The sequence below is a fragment of the Nomascus leucogenys genome, chromosome 23, assembly GCF_006542625.1.
Source record: "Nomascus leucogenys isolate Asia chromosome 23, Asia_NLE_v1, whole genome shotgun sequence".
NCBI classification, from domain to species: Eukaryota; Metazoa; Chordata; class Mammalia; order Primates; family Hylobatidae; genus Nomascus; species Nomascus leucogenys.
Window position 1 is genome coordinate 5,550,992 of NC_044403.1, and position 22,961 is coordinate 5,573,952.

Here is a 22,961-nt window from a genome sequence, read left to right on the forward strand (position 1 = left end):
AGAAAAGCCCAGTATTACCGATCATTAGAGAAATGCAAATCAAAACCATAATGAGATACTGTCTCACACCAGTCATAATAGCTATTATTAAAAAGTCAAAAAATTACAGAGGCTAGCAAGGTTGAGGAGAAAAGGGAATGCTTATACACTGTTGGTGGCAGTGTAAGTTAGTTCAACCATTGTGGAAAGAAGTGGGCAATTCCTCAAAGAGCTAAAAACAGAACTACCATTTAACCCAGAAATCCCATTGCTAGGTATACACTCAAAGGAAAATGAATCATTCTGTCATAAAGACACATGCATGCATATGTCCACTGCTGTGCTACTCACAATAGCAAAGACATGGAGTCAATGACAGACTGGATAAAGAAAATGTGGTACATATACACTCTAGAATACTATGTAGCCATAAGAAGAACACGATCATGCTCTTTGGAGGAACATGAATGGAGCTGGAAGCCATTATCTTTAACAAACTAATGCAGGATTAGAAAATCAAATACAAATGTTTTCTTAATGCTTAATCAAGAGAGTGATGCAATAAAGGGTCAGTTTATCTGCTTTTCTTACTTTCATGCATATCAGTACAATTTAGCACTCTCTCTGAAAGAGAACACAGGTTGAGTATCCCTTATCCAAAATGCTCGGGACCAGAAGTGTTTCAAATTTTAGATTTTTTTGATTTTGGAATATTTGCATTATAACTACCAGTGGAGGATCCCAAATCCAAAAATCCTAAATGCAAAATATCACCATGAGGATTCACTTTGAACAACATATGTCAGTGCTCAAAAAGTTTTTACTTAAAGCATTCTGGACTTCAAATTTTCAGATTGGGGTTTCTCAATTTGTATACAATTTCCTCTAAAAAATGACAGTAAAAACTTTTATTAAACACTTACAATGTGCCATGTGTTAGGCACTGAGCTAAGTGGTTTACATGCCCACTATCACTTACTCTTTAAAGAATCAGGATATTTCCTGTTGAGAAATACCAGCAACATTATGAATACTCAGTAACATTAGCTATTATGATGATGCAGCTGCATAGGATTTCCCTTCTTTTATAGTTTGCATGTTCTTTTGTTTATTCAAGCAATAGCTGAGGATCTATGACTTGCCAGGCAGGGTTCTGAACAATTTAGCAATCTTAATCCTGTCCTGTTTCTGCCAAGCATACCTTTGAGGGAGTCCTGGAAGATTTACATCTAGGAGAAGCTTTGCTAACAGTTTTGAATATCTTTTAATTTTACAGCATAGCTGAGACTTAAAAAAGAAGTATAGCATGAGGGAGGAAAGGCCGTATAACATAAGGACCTTTTCTGCATTTTGACATACTTAACTAATCAGTTCTCTATAAATGAGATTTATTTCCTAACCAATAACCATTCTGTGGCATCTAATCCCTTCCGTACCATACAACTTGGCATTTATTGATTCAGTAATTGCTTCATGTTTTAACAAGCAACCCAATTAGTTCATAAACCCTATGGGAATGGAGGTCATGCTTTATACACCAGGGGCTGGCAAACTTTTGTAGAGGAACAGATACAAAATATTTCAGGCTTAGTAGGCCATATGGTCACCATCACAACTACTCAACTCCGCTGTTGTTGCATGTAAAAGCAGCCATAAATAATATGTAAATAAATGAGTGAAGCTGTGTTTCAATAGAGCTGCATTTAAGAAAACACAGGGCAAACTGGATTTGGCCCATTCGCCATGTTTTGCTGACCCCTGCTTTATCCCACAGTACGTCTTACTGTGCTAGATAGATAGCTGGCCTTAGTAAATATGCCTTGCTTGAAAGAGTCAATGGCATTGAAAAAGAAAATATAGAAAACAGGAAAAGTGGAATGCACTTATTTCTCTCCTAAATCAGACTCCACATGAGCTACAGAGAATATTCTTTATGCTGATTTAAGGTGTTTTTCCCTTGGGAGAAGCAGAAAAAAAACTGATGAAAAAGAAATATTGATGGAGAAGCATAAACTTTGGTGCTTGGCATGGTACTTTTTCCCTTGCAAATACAGAAAAGACATTTGTACACAAGGTAGGAAAATACACTGGAAAAAAGAACCTATTCGCAGAGGAATGCACCATAGAAACCCAAATATGAGTGTTCCAAGTAGGCAAAAGCGGTTAGAATTTAAAAAATAAGATTTTAAAAAAATAAGATGAACACAAGATGGTAAGTCCCAAAATCCATCTAGTCATACACATGTGTGTTTTTAATGAGATTCAGAACCATTTCCATAAAATGAAAGAACAGAGTTAATTTACTTCATTGAAAACATGAAAAGTCCTAGAGTATCCTAGAACTGAGAGCCTTTTATGATTTTCTCGTGGCTGATAATCATGCTCATCTGCCAGCGACAAGCAAAGCTCCTGGTTATGGTGGAAACAGAAGCCTGCCAGCTGCATGAAATGACAGCAAAGGACCACACCAATACACTTTTTTTTTTTTTCCAACACAAAATTGACATATGAGTTCGCAGACACAGTGCAGAAGCTCCTTCACAAAACAAAGTACAAAACAAGTACAGCTTTTTCTCAGACTCCACTGAAAAGAACAAGTATTTTCGCAAGAGGAATCCTTGCCATGACCTCCATTCTCATCTAATCGGCAAATATTTAATGAGTGCCTACAAACTATCAGGCACCTTTGCATATACTGGAAATACATGGCTCTTTTAAGCCTCCTCATTCTTCTTGAGGGGAAAACAGATGACCACCATTTGAAATAGTAAATAGGATAATTACAGTTACTGGTAAGTGCTAGGAAAAAAAATAATGCATTGGTGGTAGAACATGCCAGGTGCAGGGAGGAGAATATGCAGTTATTTTTACCTAAATTGGCTATAAATGGCTTTTCTGAAGAGGTGACATTTGGAAAACCTTTGCAAGATTTCAAGTATGGGAATGCGGTGATCTGATTTATGCTCTGGGAATTTAGCTGCTGTATGGAAAATGTACTGTAGTAGGGTGGGAGTGGGTGAAAGAGTGAAAGCGAGTAGTCCTAGTAAAGATAATGGTGGCTTGGTCTTGTGACACAGTAGTGGAGATGGTGATAAGTGACATAGTTAAGAGATATTCTGAAGACAGATTTGACCTGGTGAAAGTTCATAGTGGCTTGGGCTACAGGGGATGCAGTGAAGAAAGGTGGTAAGCTGACGAACTTAGAATTATTATGAAGTACACATGTCGACCTTTTCAGAAGACTTTATGTGAGCTTTGAAGAAAGGATAACTTCTAGGATTTTGGTTTGTGCAGCTGGTGCCATTTATTGAGAAAAGAAAGACTTGTGAAGGAGCAAATGTGGCAGGTGATGGGTGGTGGAAATCAAGAATTCTGTTTTGAACATGCTAAGACTTTCTTCCCAGCCCATGTCCAAAACTATTCTTAAGAGAGGAGTTTGGACGTTATGTTCCTCAAGCTAAAAAAATTATCTCATAGCTCTTTATATCATTCAAAAGATTAAATACATGACAGAGGTTCAATAAATACATGATAAATGAATTTATGCAACAAATCATTATCTGTGGTGGTTAATTTTATGTATCTACTAAATGGAGATACAGATATTTGGCTAAAGATTATTCTGGGCGTGTCTGTAAGGGTGTTTATAAATGAGATTAACATTTACATCAGGAGACTGAGTAAAGCAGACTGCCTGCCCTAATGTGGTGGCCACATCTAACTGATTGAAGACCTGACTAAAACAAAAAGACTGACTACGAAGGAACTCCTGTCTGACACTGATCTTTTCTGGTCTTAGGAATGAAACTAAAACATAAGCCCTTATTTGATTTCAAGTCTTCCAGCTTTTAGTCTGGAACTTACACCATCAGTTCTCCTGCTTCTCAGGCCTTTGGAACCACTTACCAGCTCTCCTGGGTTTCCAGCTTATTGACTACAGATCTTAGGATTTCTCAGCCTCCATAATCATGACAGCCAATCCTTTATGATAAATCTCTTTCTACACACACACACACACACACACACACACACACACACGCCCTATTGACTCTATCTCTCTGAAGAATCTTAATATACCAACTATTTTTCAAAGTCTAATTATTTGAAAATAATTTCATGTTAGGTAAGAAGCATGAAAGACTTTCAGGAAACTCTTTTATTTTAATTTATTATCAAAAACCAGCTTCTCCATCCTTTGCAATTTCAAGATTCAGCCCTTGGTGTCTCTACTCCCTTCTACATGGGTACCCCTACTTGCCTGATAATCATACTCTCAAGAAAGAAGAGTTCAAGGCTGAGAACTGATGCATTACTAGAGCATGCAAAACTATTACCAGTCCAGAAACAGGAGGCGAGTTCTTGGATCAAGAGATATGGATTTCATATCTATGGGAAAATTATATTCATTTACCAAACATTTTGGACTAGAAATAGTCTTGACACATGAGTTTACTACATTAATATCCACTAGTAAGAAATAGAAATTTTATGTTTTCTTCTTCTCCCCACTCTCTTGTTCCCATAATCATCAGCACTGAAGAGCAATACAAATATTTTCATTTGAGTAGTACCTAGCTGGCTATCACACATATCTTTTAATACAGTGTGCAGCCTATATATGGTTCTTTAAACACAATGTATACTTAATTATACAATGATTACAGAGAATTATTTTTAAAGAGAACCTTAAAAAATGATATAAATAAAACCCTTTAAATCACTCATGTCTTCATCCAGAAATAAGCTCTATTAAACTGTTGATGTGTATTATACTCCTACCTAGAGACTAGCATTTTCCTTTTGTTTAAAGATAATAAATAGTACTTAGTCTTTCATGATGACACATGCAATTCCACTACTACCACCCCTATCCTGCCACCAAGATCTACTTTGCACCTCCTCATTTGGATCCCAAACCAATGCCATGAATCAAGTTGCATCATAATCCAGCTTAGAAAGGCACTATATATCAAATGAACCGTAGGACCTAGCCAACATGTATCCACAGGAGGCAGGAGACTACGTATGAGAGAGTGCTAGATCAAGAGGAGACAGAACCTGTGTTTGCATAATGGAGAGATTATTGATATGGGAACATTCTCTCACAGGATTTAGCACCCCAGCAAGACTACATGAGATGATGCTAAGACACAACTACGGTGGCTTTTGGAAGCATACAGAAAGCAGTCCACATTATGTGAAATAGAAATGCCATAACTGCTATGGCAGATAGCAGTCTTATCACAGACTATACAACTAGAAGTTACTGGCCTAACAGAATGATGGAATGGCCTATTGAAGGCACAGCTGAGACTTCACCTTGGAGATCATATCCTGTAATCCACTCTCTAGGTCACAGAATACACTGTAAATCAATAACCATTAAATAGAGTTTCCTATGTTTCCCAGAAGTAGAATTTATGGGTTCAGGAACCGAGGGGTACAAATAAGAGTGGCCCTACTTACTTATCGCCATTCTTAATAACTGACTCAGACAATATGTGCTTCTCACTCTTGCAAACTCTGGGCTTTAGAGGTACTGACTCCTGGAGGGGGGATGCTTCCACCAGAGGAAACAGTAGAATGAGTCTCATTCCACTTTTAGCTATTACTGTCACCTGGTCACTTCAGGCTCCACATGTCAATAACTCTATACAGGGAAATAAAGCAAAGGTAATTGATCCTGATCAATAAAAGGAGGTAGGCCTATTACACAATGCGATAAAGTAAAATTATGATTGGCATCCAAGTGATCCAGTAAGGTATCTCTTGGAACTCCCTTGCCTAATTTTGACTGTAAATAGACAAGCACAGCAGTCATAGCCGTAATACGGCAGCCAGGGCCTTATAGGTCCCATGGATACAGGTCTGTGCTATCCCATCAGGTAAACCCCTAGAACAAGAGTTCAACCAAGCATAAGAGGAGTCTAGAAAAAAGCATAGAGAAGGGAGATGAGAATCAGCTAGCTCCTGAGAACAGCTGTAGCAGGAGTTACAGCTTCTCCCACTAACTTTTCTAAGTCTCCCCAGAAAAGACCAGAGAAACTAACAGGATCCTAGAGGAGCTGTTACAAGAACTTATTATATAGAGGAAGTGGATCTGAGTGTACAAAACATGGACTGTGGTGCACCACTCAGAGCCTGCCTTCAGGACTAATGTACTAATTTCTCCAGCTGCTGGAAGTAGTGGTTTGTGGTCCTCAGTTGAGTCCCTCTCCAAGAACTGCTACCTTGGCCAAGGTCACAACCTCTTCCTGAGAGCCTCCACCATCCAATCAACAGTCAGTGTATGGGTACAAAAGATCAGTCCCATTTTCCCAAGGTGATTCAACCCTGAAGAGCCATCCCAGCTCCAGGGCTCCTTAAGGGATCAGCTGAAGCCCTTGTGCAACTATATTTTGCCCGATCCTACACTTCCTCCTCCCCGATAGGGGTTGAACCTCAAGGCATTCCCTAATGAATTTTCTGCACATGAATCTCTATCGCAGAGCCCTTTTTGAAGGCATCTGACCTAAGACAAACTGGTAAGACTGTACTAGTATCTAGTATCAGCTGATTATCAAATCTGGGTATAGCACAGTAAAAGACATTAACTCCTAAAGCTGGAAGGAATTAGGAAGAACATCCTGTTCAATGGTAAACAGTGTTTTCTCCAAAGATGAATTTAGAAAAATGGCAAGGGTAGGGAGGGAAGGAAGAAAAGACAACTGACAAATATTCAGAATGGTTTGTATAAATCCCTTGGACAAATATCTTTATAACAGAATACTTACTTTAGTGATTAGAAGAATGTCATTGAGAAAACTGTCAGTGCTTTTGAAGTCAGCTGTTTTGATTGTAACAACTAACGGGTGGCTACTACTGGCATCTATTGGGTGGAGGCCACCAAATGCTGCTACAGATGGGACAGTTACTGTAGAGCCCCCACAACAAAGAATTATCTGGTCCAAAATGTCAATTATGCCAAGGTTACAAAAGTGTGGTTCAGAGTTTAGCAGCCACATTATGCTTATTATCTCATTTCATTCTTGGGATTACTAAGATTGTTTAGCATCTCCAGATGGCGATCACTGTGTAACTGGAGAACACTGGAAGTTTTTTACCCCCTTGGTCTCTTCTCTATAAACCAAGAAAGCTACAAGCCTATTTATAAAGCTTGATTTGCAGGCTCAAGACTATCCTTCATTAAGATATTCAAATCATTCACTGTATTAAGAAATTAAATCATGAATTTGCATCAGAGAAAAATTATCTGCACATATATGAATTCTGCATTTATACAACTTTTATTCCCAAAGCTTGATTCTCATAAAGAACCTCTACATTTTATGTGACTACTGGTAGATTTGATCTATCTACATACCATGTTTTTTATCGTTTTGGTTTTGTCTTTTTTTTTTTTTTACCCCTGAAGGACAGATTCAGTAAATATTATCATCAATGCTAATACACAGCTCTGTCAAGAGAAGTATGGCTTTTACGAGTGTTCTCTCTGAAGTTCTGATTCTGCCACTTTCTAGTGGTGTGACCTTGCACAAGCTATCTAACCTTTCTCAAAGCTTTAGTTTTCTTACCTGTAAAATGAGGATTATAACACCATCTGAACTACTGGCCCTGTTATAAGCATTAAATGAGATAATGCACATGAATCACAGTGACTGGTAAACCACACACAATGAATAAATAGTGGCTGTGTTAAACATTCGTTGCTTTTTAGCTTCCAGCATTTATTTCTCCTTCCTAATGACAACCTGAATTCCATTGGGGAATTAATTCTTACTCACTGGACTGTAACTAGGAATCCTGCCTTTCCCTAGCAAAGAGGCAAGCATGTGACCCAAACTAGTTCAATTAGATGCTTCCTCCTTGGAATTTACATAGTGAGTGGAGAAACAAAGACGCAGGAATGGTTAGTTTTGTCCATTCCTAGTAATGGTGCCCTGGCCAGTTTATTTTTCATTATGAGAGCATTGTTAAGGCTGCTGCTGCCTCTGAGTTTCCAAAGATGTCTTGCTTCTTTACCCATTACCAAGTCTGGTATACAGCTTCCTATCATGCCTCTGATAACCTTTCAACAAATTCCCTTTTCCTAAAGTTAGTCTGATTCAGTTTCTATTGCTTGCAATTAAAGGACCCTATAGATACAGAGTAGCTATGTGTCACATTCACATCAAACAATTAAGCTGTTTAACTAAAGTAAATACAAGTAAGACTTAGTAATTTGTCTCTGCTTCCAGAAATATGTGTAATCATTAATTTGCTTTTTGCTTTTAGCCCTAATACACATCCACATACGGTGAAATCTACATAGGAATTGAAACACTGTTTACCTAAAGGAAATTTTCCTGTGGTGCAAAGGTGCTGTTTAAGCAGTCATCTCTGTTTGCTCTCCGTTGGAGCACTTCTTGGTAGGACTTCAAGAAATACAAGGCAAATGAAAAGAAACTGAATGTCTGATTGATGTTTGATTGCCTGAGTCCACAATTCTATAGGCTCACCTGAGATCTTAAATAAGAATCTTTTCAGATACAGAAGCTTTCATTATTTTTGGCTTCACTTCTGTGTCTTGGATGTGGTTGCTCTTTGGGGTATAGCTGTGGGTCAAGACTCTGTGTGGTAAATCTGAATCTGCAATTCCTGGCATCAGGATCATTAGGAGAGGAGGGTAGCAGTAGTAACTGCATGTTTCTTGAACAAGGAAAGAAATGAATAATCACTTTGGGTTTTGCTTTACAGATGCTTTAACTTCATTTTTTAATGTGGAAAGATGAAACTCAATTCTCTCCCATCCAAGTACTAACCAGGCCCGACCCTCCTTAGCTTCCGAGATCAGACGAGATAGGGAGCGTTCAGGGTGGTACGGCCGTAGATGAAACTCAATTCTCTGAGTTACTGTAGCATTCGATTCGCAGAATAACTCTTTCAAGGACATGGAATATTATGCCTCTCTCAGGTCGGTAGCAATAAGAAGCAGCCAGTAAGATGAGATTTCAGTGCAGGGTGCAAAAATCTTTTCTTTTCCGTCACTTGATACACAAAATTCAGTGTTCCATTAGGTTTCCCGCATCCCAAATTAGAAAAAAGGCAAATAGTAATGATTCTTTGAGCAGGGAAATTTGGAAAAACTAAAAAAGAAAGGCAAAGATTTTCTGGCTCTTGCTGAATAATTCTGCCAAATATTTTGGCAAAATATTTATTAAAAAACATAAGGTGAAAATTAGTTCATTCGGCAGATACTACAATGGGTAAACATTGTTATTTTCGGTGCTATTGGAAATCGCTTTTATAGCTTGAAGTGTATAGTTTAGGTTTTTCTGTAAGTACCACTACTGATCTGTCATTTTTGCTGCAAGTTTCTAAAACTGAAATGACAACTTCAAAAGAATTTCTACAGGTAAATTTATAACTACAGAGAAACTGTTCTACTGAAGTTCACTTAAGTCAGTTAGCTGCCAGACACGGCATTTTTTTTCTTGGTCTGTAATATAAGTGAAACAGATGCGTAAGAATATTTTAAGTAACATAAGCATGCCTACATACATAGCTTGTGAAAGAAAGAAGCAAAAATAAGGAGCCATGTAGACTTTGGAGTGTAAGAGTAGAAGTAAGGATACCAGTTAGGAGGCTCTTGAAGAAGTCAGGCAAAACATAATAGCTTGGACAGTGGTGACATTAAGAGTTGGTAAGAGTTGACAGCAATATATATCAGATTCTGAATATGTATTGGACATGAGGGAAGTGGAGACAGAAGTCATTTTTAAAATTTTAGCTTAGAAATTATTATGCTAGGAAGTGTTCTCTGATCCATTAGAGCTTGGTTAATTCCCATTCCAGGGTCCTGGTATATAGCCAGTATATAAATATTCAATAAATATTTGTTAATGAATGAATAGAATAAATAAAATCTATGCAACGGAACTCAAAACTCTTGTCAATAAAAGTATTGGGAAACATTTTCTTGGTATAGGATTGTACAAAAACTTTCTTACTAGAGTGCTTCTTATGGAATTGGTGCTACATCACCAATTGTATAAAACAATTTATAATCACTTGTATTTTGCTATGAACCACTATAGTTAAATAATAGTATATTCTTCAGCAAATGGTGGTAGCTCTTGAATGACTATATAAAGGGCATCTAATAGCCTTATGCATTTAAAAAAATTTAAGAACCTGAAGTATATGTGAGAACTTCTGTGACTTGTTTCATCTGAAATGAAAGATTTGCCAGATCATACACTTATCAGACTCTAACAGATTGAGTATAAAAATAAAATTATGGCTTCAGAGATAATAGGGGGAGGGCAGGGAACATTCCAAGTGCTGACTGTTGATAACGCAGTTCAAATGTCTACGGAATAGATCCATTCTGAGACTCTTTTAAGTTTTTACTTGGTTGTATACAGTAAATACATACTCTAAGACATAGTTCTTGAAATAGCTAAACTGACCAAAGTTAATAGGTAGATAAATTTTCATTAGACTCAAAACTTGGCAACGGTATCTATTTATTTAGCTATTTGCCAATACCTTTTGTGGTGCTATTTATGAGCCTAGTGAGAAATGACTCATATCTTATCATTAAACTATTTATTTTTGGCAGAAGCCTTGAAGCAAAGAAGATGATGTACCTAAAGTAAGCAGGATCCTCAATGAAAAATGAGGTGCCCCTAGAAGAAAACCTAGGCAATACCATTCAGGACACAGGCATGGACAAAGACTTCATGACTAAAACACGAAAAGCAATGGCAACAAAAGCAAAAATTGACAAATGAGATCTAATTAAACTAAACAGCTTCTGCACAGCAAAAGAAACTATCATCAGAATGAACAGGCAACCTACAGAATGGGAGAAAATTTTTGCAATCTATCCATCTGACAAAGGGCTAATATCCAGAATCTACAAAGAACTTAAACAAATTTACAAGAAAAAAAAAAACAACCCCATCAAAAAGTGGGCAAAGGATATGAACAGACACTTCTCAAAAGAAGACATTTATGTAGTCAACAAACATATGGAAAAAAGCTCATCATCACTGGCCATTAGAGAAATGGAAATCAAAACCACAATGAGATACCATCTCATGCCAGATAGAATGGCGATCATTAAAAAGTCAGGCAACAACAGATGCTGGAGAGGATGTGGAGAAATAGGAACGCTTTTACACTGTTGGCGGGAGTATAAATTAGTTCAACCATTGTGGAAGACAGTGTGGCGATTCCTCAAGAATCTAGAACTAAAAATAGCATCTGATGCAGCAATCCCATTACTGGGTATATACCCAAAGGATTATAAATCATGTGCATAAAGACACATGCAGACGTATGTTGACTGCAGCACTATTCACAATAGCAAAGACTTGGAACCAACCCAAATGCCCATCATTGACAGACTGGATAAAGAAAATGTGGCACATATACACGATGGAATACTATGCAGCCATGAAAAAGGATGAGTTCATGTCCTTTGCAGGGACATGGATGAAGCTGGAAACCATTATTCTCACAAGAACAGAAAACCAAATACTGCATGTTCTCACTCATAAGCAGTAGTTGAACAATGAGAACACATGGACACAGGGAGGGGAACATCGTACATTGTACATCAGGGCCTGTAAGGGAGTGGGGGGTAGGGGAAGGATAGCATTAGGAGAAGTACCTAATACAGATGACAGGTTGATGGGTGCAGCAAACCACTATGGCACATGTATACCTATGAAACAAACTTGCACATTCTGCACATGTACCCCAGAACTTAAAGTATAATAATAATCATCATCATCATCATCATCATAAAAGAAAAGTGAGGTGCCATATATTCCAAGTGAAAAGTCTTTGCATTACTGTTAATAACTGTATCTGCTTAGAAGGGAATTAAAGGTATACTACTTAACCAACAGAAGTTACTCAGGCTCAGGGTGGTTTTACATTTGTGAGTTTACCACATTCAAGGATTGATTTTTCAGCTATGCAGGTACAGATTTATCAAAATACCAAGCATAGATCTTTTTCTTAAGAGAAGACTTGAAATAACTCAAGTTCATAAAACTGACCATAAAACCTTCCCCTATGCTAGAAACAAATCACAATCAGAAAGCTGTTTAGTGAGCAAGGAATTTGAACAAACAGAGTTAGATTAGATAAATGTTTAACGGCATTCCTTCATTAAACAACATTTCATTAAACATCTGTTATGTTTCAGGCTTATTCTAGATACTGAGAATACAGCAGTGAACAAAACAAATGAGGTCTTTTCTCTTTTAGAGCTTATATTTTATAGTAGGGGAAAAAGATAATTAACAAGAATTTTTGTCTGTTTTATTTACTGATATATCCCTAGCACTTAAGAGTGCCATATATTAGGTATTTGATGGTATTTGTTCACTGAATGAATAGTGAGCGATAAAAACATTAACATAATTTCAAAGAGTTTTATGCACTAAGAAGAAACAATAGAGTAGTGATATTATAAAGTAAGGTTGGTAGGAGAGAAGATAGCTAATTTATACTGGGTGGTATGGTAGATTAAATAATTATTGAGCAAATATTTAGCCATTCTTTTTCCTCACCTCTGGGGGAGAAATAGGTTTTTTCACCCACTGATGTTGAGCTTGACTGTGTGACATGCTTTGGCTTCATGGTATATGGAATGTACGTCCCTGCTTCTTGACCATGGACTTGACTTGGAGATATTGTCCTCCAACTTGCTTTGGAGATATCAGCAGATAAGGCACAATCAGAAGCTTGCAATGTTTACCTGTTTGGGCTTTCTCTCTTGCACTCTGCTACTGACATGAGAAGAACATGCCTTGTTCACAGTTTCCTGTGCCCATCACAGTTTCCTTTTGAGTACTGGAAATTCTGTTCAAGTGGCTTACTTTCTTTCACTAAATTCAAGGGCTTTCATTTTTGAATATGTATGCTATTTTCAATAACCTCTCTACTGATGTGTGAGTCACAAATATAAAAGAAGTGAGTGAATGAACCACACTGTACACTGGTGGAGGAAGTGAAAGAGATTTTTACTAACTATGATTATATAATGATGCAGAAAGGTATATGTAAAGTTGTTCTTCTTGTTCTTAACAGGATTCTTAAGTAACTTAACCTGTAAAACGAACTAAGAGCAGAAGGAGAGGGCATGTTTGCCTAGTTCCATGGCTAAGCTCCACCCCAGACAAGATATTTTCATTTTCAACACATGATACATAAGAAAAGGAAAATGTGAACCACAGGAATGGAGTAAATATTGAGGACAAAAGCAAAGTGTTGAATATATTATAGTCACACTAAAGCTTAAATGAGTAAGTACTCTAAGCTACAAAGGAAATACTAAGCCATAAAGTTATTTTAAATGTTAAATACCCCCACAGATGAATAAAAAGTATACATTTAAATTTTTGTAAAATGGCAAAGAAGATACGATTAATATGCTCCTAGTACAAGGTATTAATCACATTATACATGCAAAAATTAATAAAAAACCATAGTGAAAAGAATAGTGGGACTATTTTACGACTCAATCTCAATGTACACTGCTGGGTATATGGCTTATCCAGGAATATTTTACTTCAAATGAGATGTTCATAAAATCATCCACACTGGAAAAAAGGTCATCTGGAAAAGATTCAAATGGGTTGGTGGAATCTAACTTTGCAATTTAGTAGTATAATGTCCTGAGCCACAACCTTCTCTAACAACCAGAACATCAAAGATGTGATAAGAACCTGTGGAAACAGATACCAGAAAACCTGTATACTTATTACAAAGTTAAGATGGAAATCTCTCCTTGTTCAAGCTTAACATGTGTGACTTAATTTGATAAACAGTCCTCGGTTGTCTAGTTTCTCATTATTTTCTTCAGTTTTATACTTACAATCAGAGTTGAAAAATAGCAGAGGCCATGGATAACAGGTTCAATAGCAAGAAAATGGGGAGAACGAGAGAAGAAACAGATTAATTGATTAGAGGGACACATAAATACAGAGAACGGATGATGCCAAGGACTCAAGAAACAATGGAAATCTAATCTAGATGAATTTAGTAGAAAGAAATCTAAGCTCTTTTTTTTGGTAAACTTGGTGGCCATCATTCTATGAAAAAAGTACTATAACTAACATATATGAAATATCCCTGAGTAATCAGGGGGAAACACTGTTGATTAACACAATGATAAGTTTAATCACTAAAATTTACAAAAAACCCTACATACATATATATATATGTGTGTATATATATATATACCTTATATATATGTGTATATATATACCTATATATACATATATACCTCTCTATATATATATACCTTAAGAACTATTTTTAGTACAACTACATAGAACCCAAAACCTAATCTATCCAAAGTATCGCATATCCTTTGAACAGTGTTGTATAACTTAGGCATTAACTGTACAAAATCTCAGATTACTTGAAAAAGAATGATATTATGGTGGCCAAGCTACAAACTTTCTACAAAATGATGAACCTAGCAATTGCTAATGTTCTGTTCTAGAAAGAATGAAACCCACCTAGTTTAACTTGAAAGGATCAGTTTTAGAATTAGCCAAAAGACTAAAAAGCTGGAAAAATATTTCTTCAGTAACCATAGCAACTTGGGAGAAATTACCAAAGAATGTAGTGGCCATTTGTAATGTTTTCTGATTTTTGATATCCTCCCGATGTTTAAAAAATTTCCAGCCTTATGAGGTATGATTCCCCGGCATAAAACCCAAGAAAACTCAGTTATCTAGCCTGCTCTGCTCCTAAGGCTTCACTAACCAGAGTCAAATGTGCAAGACTTTGATTCATAAGTGAGGAATTAGAGGTCTCTGTATAGCATCTATTTTGCTCGTGACAATGATAATAGAAATATCCAAATTTGGGGGATGGAAATGATTGAACTATGCAATAGTTTATCCTAGTGCTTGATGGGAATGTGCAGCAAAGAGTGGTTTATCTTTAGCCAGTTTTGCAGTGTAGTTTTTGCTATTGTTCATGGAAGCCTAACCTTGGTTTTCCAGCCCTCTAACAACTTGGTTGCTTACCTAATATCGTTTTAATAAACTCCTCTGCTATTTAGCCAGATGAAGGCAGCTTCTGTTATTTAAAAGAAGAACCCTGGTTGATATGTAAATTGGTTCTAGAAGTGGTTGAAGACAATATAACCTCAGGAAAATCAGAAAGATTTTAGTTACCTGGTTCTGTAAGGGTCGATGGCTGTAAAGATCCAGATAGTATTCTTTAAAAAAACGTAAAATCCGGTAGTTCATAGCGTGCAGTAGCAAAGTAACAAATTATTAACTATAGCCACTTGAAATGAAGTGACCACTGAAGGCAAGACTTTCAGTGGCCCAACATTTGGATACTTCTTTACCAGATCCAGGGGCTACGGACATGGAAAAATATGAAGAGCATGAAGAATTCAAAAACAAAATTAGTTGATCCTAATTTCACACAACAGCTTTAAAAAGATAATTAAAGTCTTGTGATGCTAAATTCTCAATTCAAGCAATAATCAAGGCCACCAATTACTCTGTAACATTGCTCCTCGAAAGGTAAAAGTCAGTGTCTGTGAACAACAGTGTCTGCCTTCTGTAGGCTACGAATGCTGGTGGGCTACATGGCTTTCAATGTTACGGGATGCTGAGGTAGCAAAACTCAAATAGACACACCTAACTATAAGCAGCAGGAGGAAATGGTTATTGTTACTGCTAGCATGGTTGAATTGTAATCAGAAAGCTCTGACCTGCAGGAACATCAGCTTTGGGTACTTGATCAGATGAACCATATGAACAAAACTGACAGGCATCCAAAAAAGTCCAACTTAAAATTATAAAAATATCCAGACTTAATGAACAAAGGTCTGACATGAGTTACTACAACAAACATTTGTAATTTCTTCTCCAATATCCAGTCCTGAGTCAATTCACATGCCCAGGGTTTTCTGAGTGAGGAGGAGATTGCACATCCTTGAAAACGTCTATTGCAATAATATCACAGATAGAGACTGTAAATCTTCAGTTTGGCCTTCCTCATCAAGGTAGCTACACTGGAGAAAGGGAAATATCAGGTCTTTTGTGTACCATTGTATAGTAACTCTGAACCAAGACTAAAACTGAAGACCTAGAATACCACCTTGTACTACTGGTCAGAATGGACGCTTATCAGAATCAAATGGTGAATGAAGTTTCCATCTGAATCTGTCTCATATCCAGCCCAATTGGGCCTTAAACACATAATATAGTTATCTCCAGATTATGCAGCAGACATTGGAGGAGAGTGATTTATGAGAGACTTAATCAGATAGTGATTTCAAATGCAGCTGCTGTTGTAGATACGCATTTAAAAATGTACATCTAGAGCTCTTAGGACCAGGTATACAACTATTAATCTGGCAAATGCTTTTTCCTTGTATCTCAATACACAGAGAACACCTGTAACAGCTGTGTTTATATGACAGGTACAATAGTAAACCATTTCATCTTAGGGTTATATAAATTATTTGGCTCTGTACCACAATATATTTCACAAAGATCATTAGTGTCTCACCATCACATATGACAACTACATTGATGACATATGTGTCCAGAACCTAGAAAGCAGGAAGTAATTAAGTCAAAGTATACCTATGAATCCAGTAAGGTGTTAAGAAATAGCACATGAAAATATAAGAACTATACCTCAGTAAAATTTCTGGAGGTCTAGTGATCTTGCATATACCAGGATAGGCTTTACAAAGTTAAAGGCAACTTACTGCACCTTGCACCTCCTACTGCTAAGAAAGAGACACATTGCTAGGTGGAACTCTTTGTGGTATTTATACATTAGTTTGAGAATCCTGCTTTAACCTATTTATGAAGTGACCTGAAAGCCTCTAGTTGTGAGGAGGTCCCAGAGAAAAAGGAGGCTTCCTTGTTAGTCCATACTATAGTGCATCTACCTGGCCCTAATTAACAACCAATAGATTCAATGGGTGTTAGAACTGTTAGCAGTTTATTGAGATGCTATGTGGAGCCTGTGAAAAGTTCTAATAGAGGAATTGCAGCAGAAACCTCTAAGGTTTTGGAACAAAGTCATCAGGCAGGGAAATCTTATCCCTTTGAAAAGCGGCACTTAGCTCATTGCTAAGTGTTATTCAACATTGTATATTTGGCTGTGAAAAAACAAATGTGACCTGATCTGCCTAAAATGAACTTGTTTTAGCTGATCCTCCAACCTATTAAATTGGGCATGCTCAAGTAGAAAGCCACATCAAATGACTCTCATATACACAGACAAAGATTCAAGATGATTGTGACAGCAGAAGTTGAATGATCAGACCACTCACGCTCTCAGCAATACTTGTCTTGTGGTTGGGTGCCACAGAATATTTCAGGTCATCCTCTTTGTAGACAATGAGTGAGCATTTTTTTGTTTTTATAAGAGATACCTTGAGTATTTTATTATTATTTTAGTTGATATTACTGTTACTATATGTAAGTATGGAAGAAGAATGTATTTTGAAGGTTAGGTTTAAATATTGGCAATGGGAATATATTGATCTTAGACAGCCAGGTAGTGTATGTTTATTAAGTTTTCTTGTTTTAGCACTTTTTGAAAATCCTTACATGTTGGGCCATATTCCATGCATATAAGTTCTGTCCCTCTAAGGTAAAATCCACAAACAGTATTTTCTTAGGTGCTTTTGTGTTCAGTGTACATATATACGCATGTGACCAAAGTTCTACTTTTCTTCCCAATTTATCTGGGTCTTATTGAAAAGGCACAAATTAGATGGAGCCTGTAAAAACAGAAAGGTATACTAAATTCCTGTTAGTGGAAAAAGTAATAATTCCTAGAATATTGTATGAAAAATAATGTGTAAATTATTCAATCAGTTTTAAAAATTTACCAAGGTAGATCCTACAGTCTCAGCATATAGTTTGCAGTCAAACAGAACCAAGGTAAAATCTTGACCCTTTTACTGATCTTGGGTAGTTATCTAATATCACTGACTCTCAATTTTCCTTATCTGAAAAATGAGGTATTATTTTGGTGTTGTTGTGAGGATTGAGACAGTAAATATAAAGCACCCACTACTGTATCTTGGACAAACTTGGGACCCAATAAATGGTAGTTCTTTTATATATTTTTTCTAATATAGAACATTTTACTTAAACAACTTAAATTTCCATTTAAGTTGAGTATTTCTAGGTATTTATTTAGTTTTGAGGTGATACTGTGGTACTGTTTTCTGGGAGCCTATATTGCTGAATTTTTACAGCAAGCAACTTTTTCTTAGTTGAACAAGTTCACATCTTTGAAACTCTTCTTCAAGGTTATATCTTTAATAGTTCACTCTGAACAATGATTTCCATGAAACTATCATCATCTTTTCCTAAATAAGAAACAAAAACAACACAGTTTTATAGTTAAAGTATATAATAAAATATAGTGGTGACATGTAGGCTGTTCTCTTGGCCAGTCCTTTTCTATATTACTGAGTACCTCCTGCCCTTCTAGTTCTCTTAGCTGTTCATGTTACAGCTGTAACTCTTCACTGGTTCTAACTACTGTGGGCTTTAATAATTTTCTTCAGATATTGGCTTCATCCTAGATAGTAAAGTGAAATGGCTAGTATACAGGAAGTTGACAAGGGCCATTGGTGTGATATAGTAGAAAAAGCACTGGGTCAAATTTTAGCTATGCCATTATTAGATGTAATCTCAGAACCATAATTTCTATCATCTGATTTTCTGGTTTACAAAAGAATAATAAACATGCAAGTGATTACAGATTATAAGAGTCAAATAACATATAAAAAATCTTTATAAATTTCAGTTGCTAAACAAATATGTATCATTATTAAGAATACTAGGATAAGGCTCTCTTTATTGGTTATTTTATTTGTCCTTGTAGCCTAAGCACAGTGCTCCAACTATTAAGGGTATTCATAATATTTCTTTATAGAATCGAAAAAAAAACGTTTATACTGAAGCTTCTCCATATGCAGTTTAAGAAGGGATAGTGAAAAGTATACACAGATGCATGCTGTGTAAATATATAGATATATACAGACAGATTAAGATGCTGGCAATTTGTAATACCACTTCATTCTCCATTTCCTTCTAAACAGTTTAATAGCATGGGCTGGAGTGAGAACAGTGAAGGCAATTGTGGGCCCTTAATAAACAGCTCACAAATAGAGGTCCTTCAGACACACAAACACACACACACACACACTCTTTCATATATACACACACTCATAAACGTACACCTTCATACACGCACATACACATTTTCATATATACACACACACATACATACACCTACACCTTCACACACACACACACACACACACACACACAAATTTTTGACTTCTAAGGATGGCTGAAGGGCATATCAATACAATAAACCAAAAAAATTCCCTCTATGTCTATTGTCCCCAATAATCTCAGCTTTATGAGCCAAGATATTCTAGAATTGCATCCAAAAGGTGTATCAAGAATCTAGAAAATAGACTTCTTTACAAAAATTTTTATATATAAATTTGCTTATTCTTTTAAGAAACCAAATCCTTTGGCTTCTCACAGACTCTTTTTCTTCTTTTTATTATATAGCCTAGTCCAGATTTTAGTTTTCATTTGACAGAAACCAAAAGTCCATCCTGATCATCATAGGCTTAAGTGATCTTCTGGAATTCTGTTGTCAATTGTTGTCACCATAATGCATTTGGTCTTTATTCAAGCACTGTCATGTGCCAACGGTGTCTATTATTGCTTCAAGCTATTATTTTGACCTCACTTAATTCCTTAAGGAGTACGTTCTTATACCTTCCTTCCAAAATAAGGCTTTAAGCTTTAGAAGACATGGTGCTTCTGGTCTCGCACAGCTTTTTTGATCTACCTCCTGGGTTCAAGGGATTCTCCTGCATCAGTGAATACATGTTTTTTAAAGTTAAATCATTTTACCAAAGAATAAAGTTAGTTGTCATTATAGTAATTCAAGAAGTGATTATTTAGATGAACAATTTTGAATCGTTACATAAAAACAGAGATAAACATTTTCATATACTAGATGCCTCCAAAGTCTTTATGCTCACTGTACTTCGATTAGAATCCACCCAAAAACCAATGAAAAATACCGCATTAACTGCTACACCAAACTAGTTTTTATGTGTACATGCATAAATTTACATTTTGATTTTAAGTTAAAACATATTTTACATTCCTTGCTACAGGAATAATGGGATATAATCTAAGCATTGGGCTTTATCTTTAACATCATCTCAATTACCACACTGTTGAAATGGAAATGACAGATAGGGTTGTCTCGCCAAAGTGTGTGATTGTCCACATATCAGTAAGTTTTTTCAAGATTATTCTTATGCAAGTGAGAAGAACAAAACAAGACAGGCCATCAAGAAGACTGATAAAATATAAAGTAGGAGGTAGCAATAAATTTGATTTTAAAGTATAATTTGTAAAATAAACTGTCAAAGAATTTAAGATAGAAAAATAGTGAATAAGTTTTAAAATCATACATTAACCTTAAACAACTATAAAACCTTTAAAAATTATTTACTTCATTGGCTTCACTAACCTCTCTTTCAAATCAAATTTCCTAAGCTTTTAATTTAAAGAGAAGGATAAATTGTGACCTAGTTGAAACATCATTTGGCAAGATGGTTAGTACTGGCTATTTTCCTAAATCCAAATATTTTTCCATTTGTTTATTGTGCCACCTGAAATGGATATAATTACACAAATTTGGAAGGTAAACTTCTGATGATTTAAATTACAATATAGCTTATGTAGAGAAGGCTAAATTCCCTTTGGCATCAAAAAATGAGGTACAACTGAAAACAGGCAACAATGAATGTGAGGGTATAGTATGCTTTTTAATATGTGTTGGTTACATAAAAGCATTTTGAAATATGAGACCCAAATCAAAAGTTACAAGGGCAGATGCTTTAGACCACAGATGCTGAATTGTTAACGAGCTACTTCTTGCACATACAGCTACACAGCCTCCTCCAGATTGGATAGAAGCAAGAGTAATTAGGATGAGAATGGAGCAGGAAGCTGGGGAATGTCAGCAAAGTGCCATTTTTCTACACTAACGTATAAATACCATATAATGTAACTACTATGATGCAACTGATTTATATCAAGAATTAAAAATCTCTCGAGGTTTATCAACTGTCAAGGAAAATGTTACTCACAGTCTTAACAGAATTTTAGGACTTTGAGAGTCATTAGAGATCAGCTAGTCAAATTTCTATATTTCTAAGAAGAGAAAAGTAAGGGACCATGAAATATTAAATAACTTATATTGAAATAATGGTTTATTCAAGTAACTGTGTAACTGGTCAGAACATAAGGAAAGTTCATTTTGTCTAAATATTATCTTTTAATAGTTGGAGATGCAAACATCCAAGAATATTGCAGCAAAACTGGATTAAAAGAGCCCTTTTATATTTAAAAAATTCTGACAATGCCTTGACCACAAAATCTTTGAAGTAAAGAAAATTGCTTCTTACTCTTCTCTAAAAACCTAAATTAAAAGGATACTCTAAAGTGAAGGTTATTTTCCTGGAGGTGATTTAGAAAACACAGGCAAAAATTTTGTTTCTTAAGAGGAAAAATAATATTTTATTACATTTGGATGAGATTTTATTTTTTAGGAATCACTGCTTGGCTGTGTGTAGTTGTTGCTTGCTGAATGTTATTCACACTTCCTCCCTCATAGCAAACTCATGTGTAACAGTCTCAACTTGTGGGATGGGTTGGAACTCTTCGTTCTAATCCAAGGGCTGTCGGTCATTATAAACCACAAATTATTCCTCCCTAGGGAAGTGTCAGGGATATATTCTTTCCCATCTCATTTGTCTGCCATCTCCATTTATAAAATAAAGTTTATGGCACTAACGATCAGATATGATGTATAATACCTTATCTGGCAATTAATACATAGAGAGAAATCTTCTCCAGAATAGCACCTAAGAGACTTCAATTGTCTAGTTACCCTGAGGCATAAGAAGCGAATAAAAATTTTAAAGGGCTGAAAGGAAGAAACTTTCCCCGCAAGATAATTTTTATGATTTAGAACAGGACTTGATAAACATTCTTCTTTAAAGAACCAGATAGTAAATATTTTGGGTTGTATGTCCCAATGGTCTCTCTTTACTCAACTCTGCTATTGAAGCATGACACCAGTTAGTGGACAATACAAAAATGAGTGGATGTGAATATGTGTTTCAATTAAACTTTATTTACAAAAGCAGGCAGCAGGCCAGATTTGACCCATGAGTTGTAGTTTGCAACTTCTGCTATAGAATTTACAGTGATTGAAGAGAGTCTGAAACCAAAATTTACATGTTAATAAAATACAATATGGTCTTTCAATGCAAATCTCTGTACTTGCAGGCACCTTGCTGATCCACAGAAAGATTAAATATATTTTTAAATCTTTTTAGGTTTTCCTGTTTGCCTTTTCTTCTCTATTATATAAGTTATATTGGAAATGTCTAAATCCATTAAAATTAGATAATTTCTGCCAAGTTCAATGGAAAATTTATCAGTGTTTAGGCTGCAGATTATCTTTTTGATTCCACAGTAAAGTTGTAAATTCAATGTAATGATCCTTTTTTTTTCCCACAGGATTAGCATGATAGATTTTACAGAGAAATTTCTAAAAAGATTATGAGGTAGAATTCTTATAAAAAGGCATTTTTATTCCTAAAACTAATTCATCATTGATTTAAATTATCTTTCTGGTTGATCATTTTAAAAGCTCTCCTTATTTGGATATGTTCATTACATAGTAATTTTTGGTTATGATTATGACTCAGACTAATATTGCAAGTACTATGTATCTGACTTAGTAAATAATTTAGGATGTAATTTGAATGTAAATTATAATTTACTTAATTAGTACATGCACAGGTAGCCCCTCTGTCCTAAGATGTTTAGACCAGACGAATACTAGGTATTTTTAAAGTTTAG

The 22,961-nt window shown here is 35.8% G+C and overlaps 1 protein-coding gene across 8 annotated transcripts in view; it reads right to left on the reverse strand.

The window, feature by feature from the left end:
* Positions 1–22,961, reverse strand: part of CCDC91 (coiled-coil domain containing 91) — a 356,684-nt gene that overhangs the window by 36,259 nt on the left and 297,464 nt on the right. For 4 of the 8 annotated variants that reach the window (XM_030804471.1, XM_030804475.1, XM_030804473.1 and 1 more), the window contains exon 13: positions 15,171–15,214. The exons of 3 other annotated variants lie outside the window; for them this stretch is intronic. In XM_030804471.1, coding sequence (XP_030660331.1) covers positions 15,171–15,214 — 44 coding nt within the window. Of the gene's footprint in view, positions 1–15,020; positions 15,073–15,170; positions 15,215–22,961 lie in introns of all 8 variants that reach the window. One more of the 8 variants, XM_030804477.1, reaches the window with a different exon arrangement.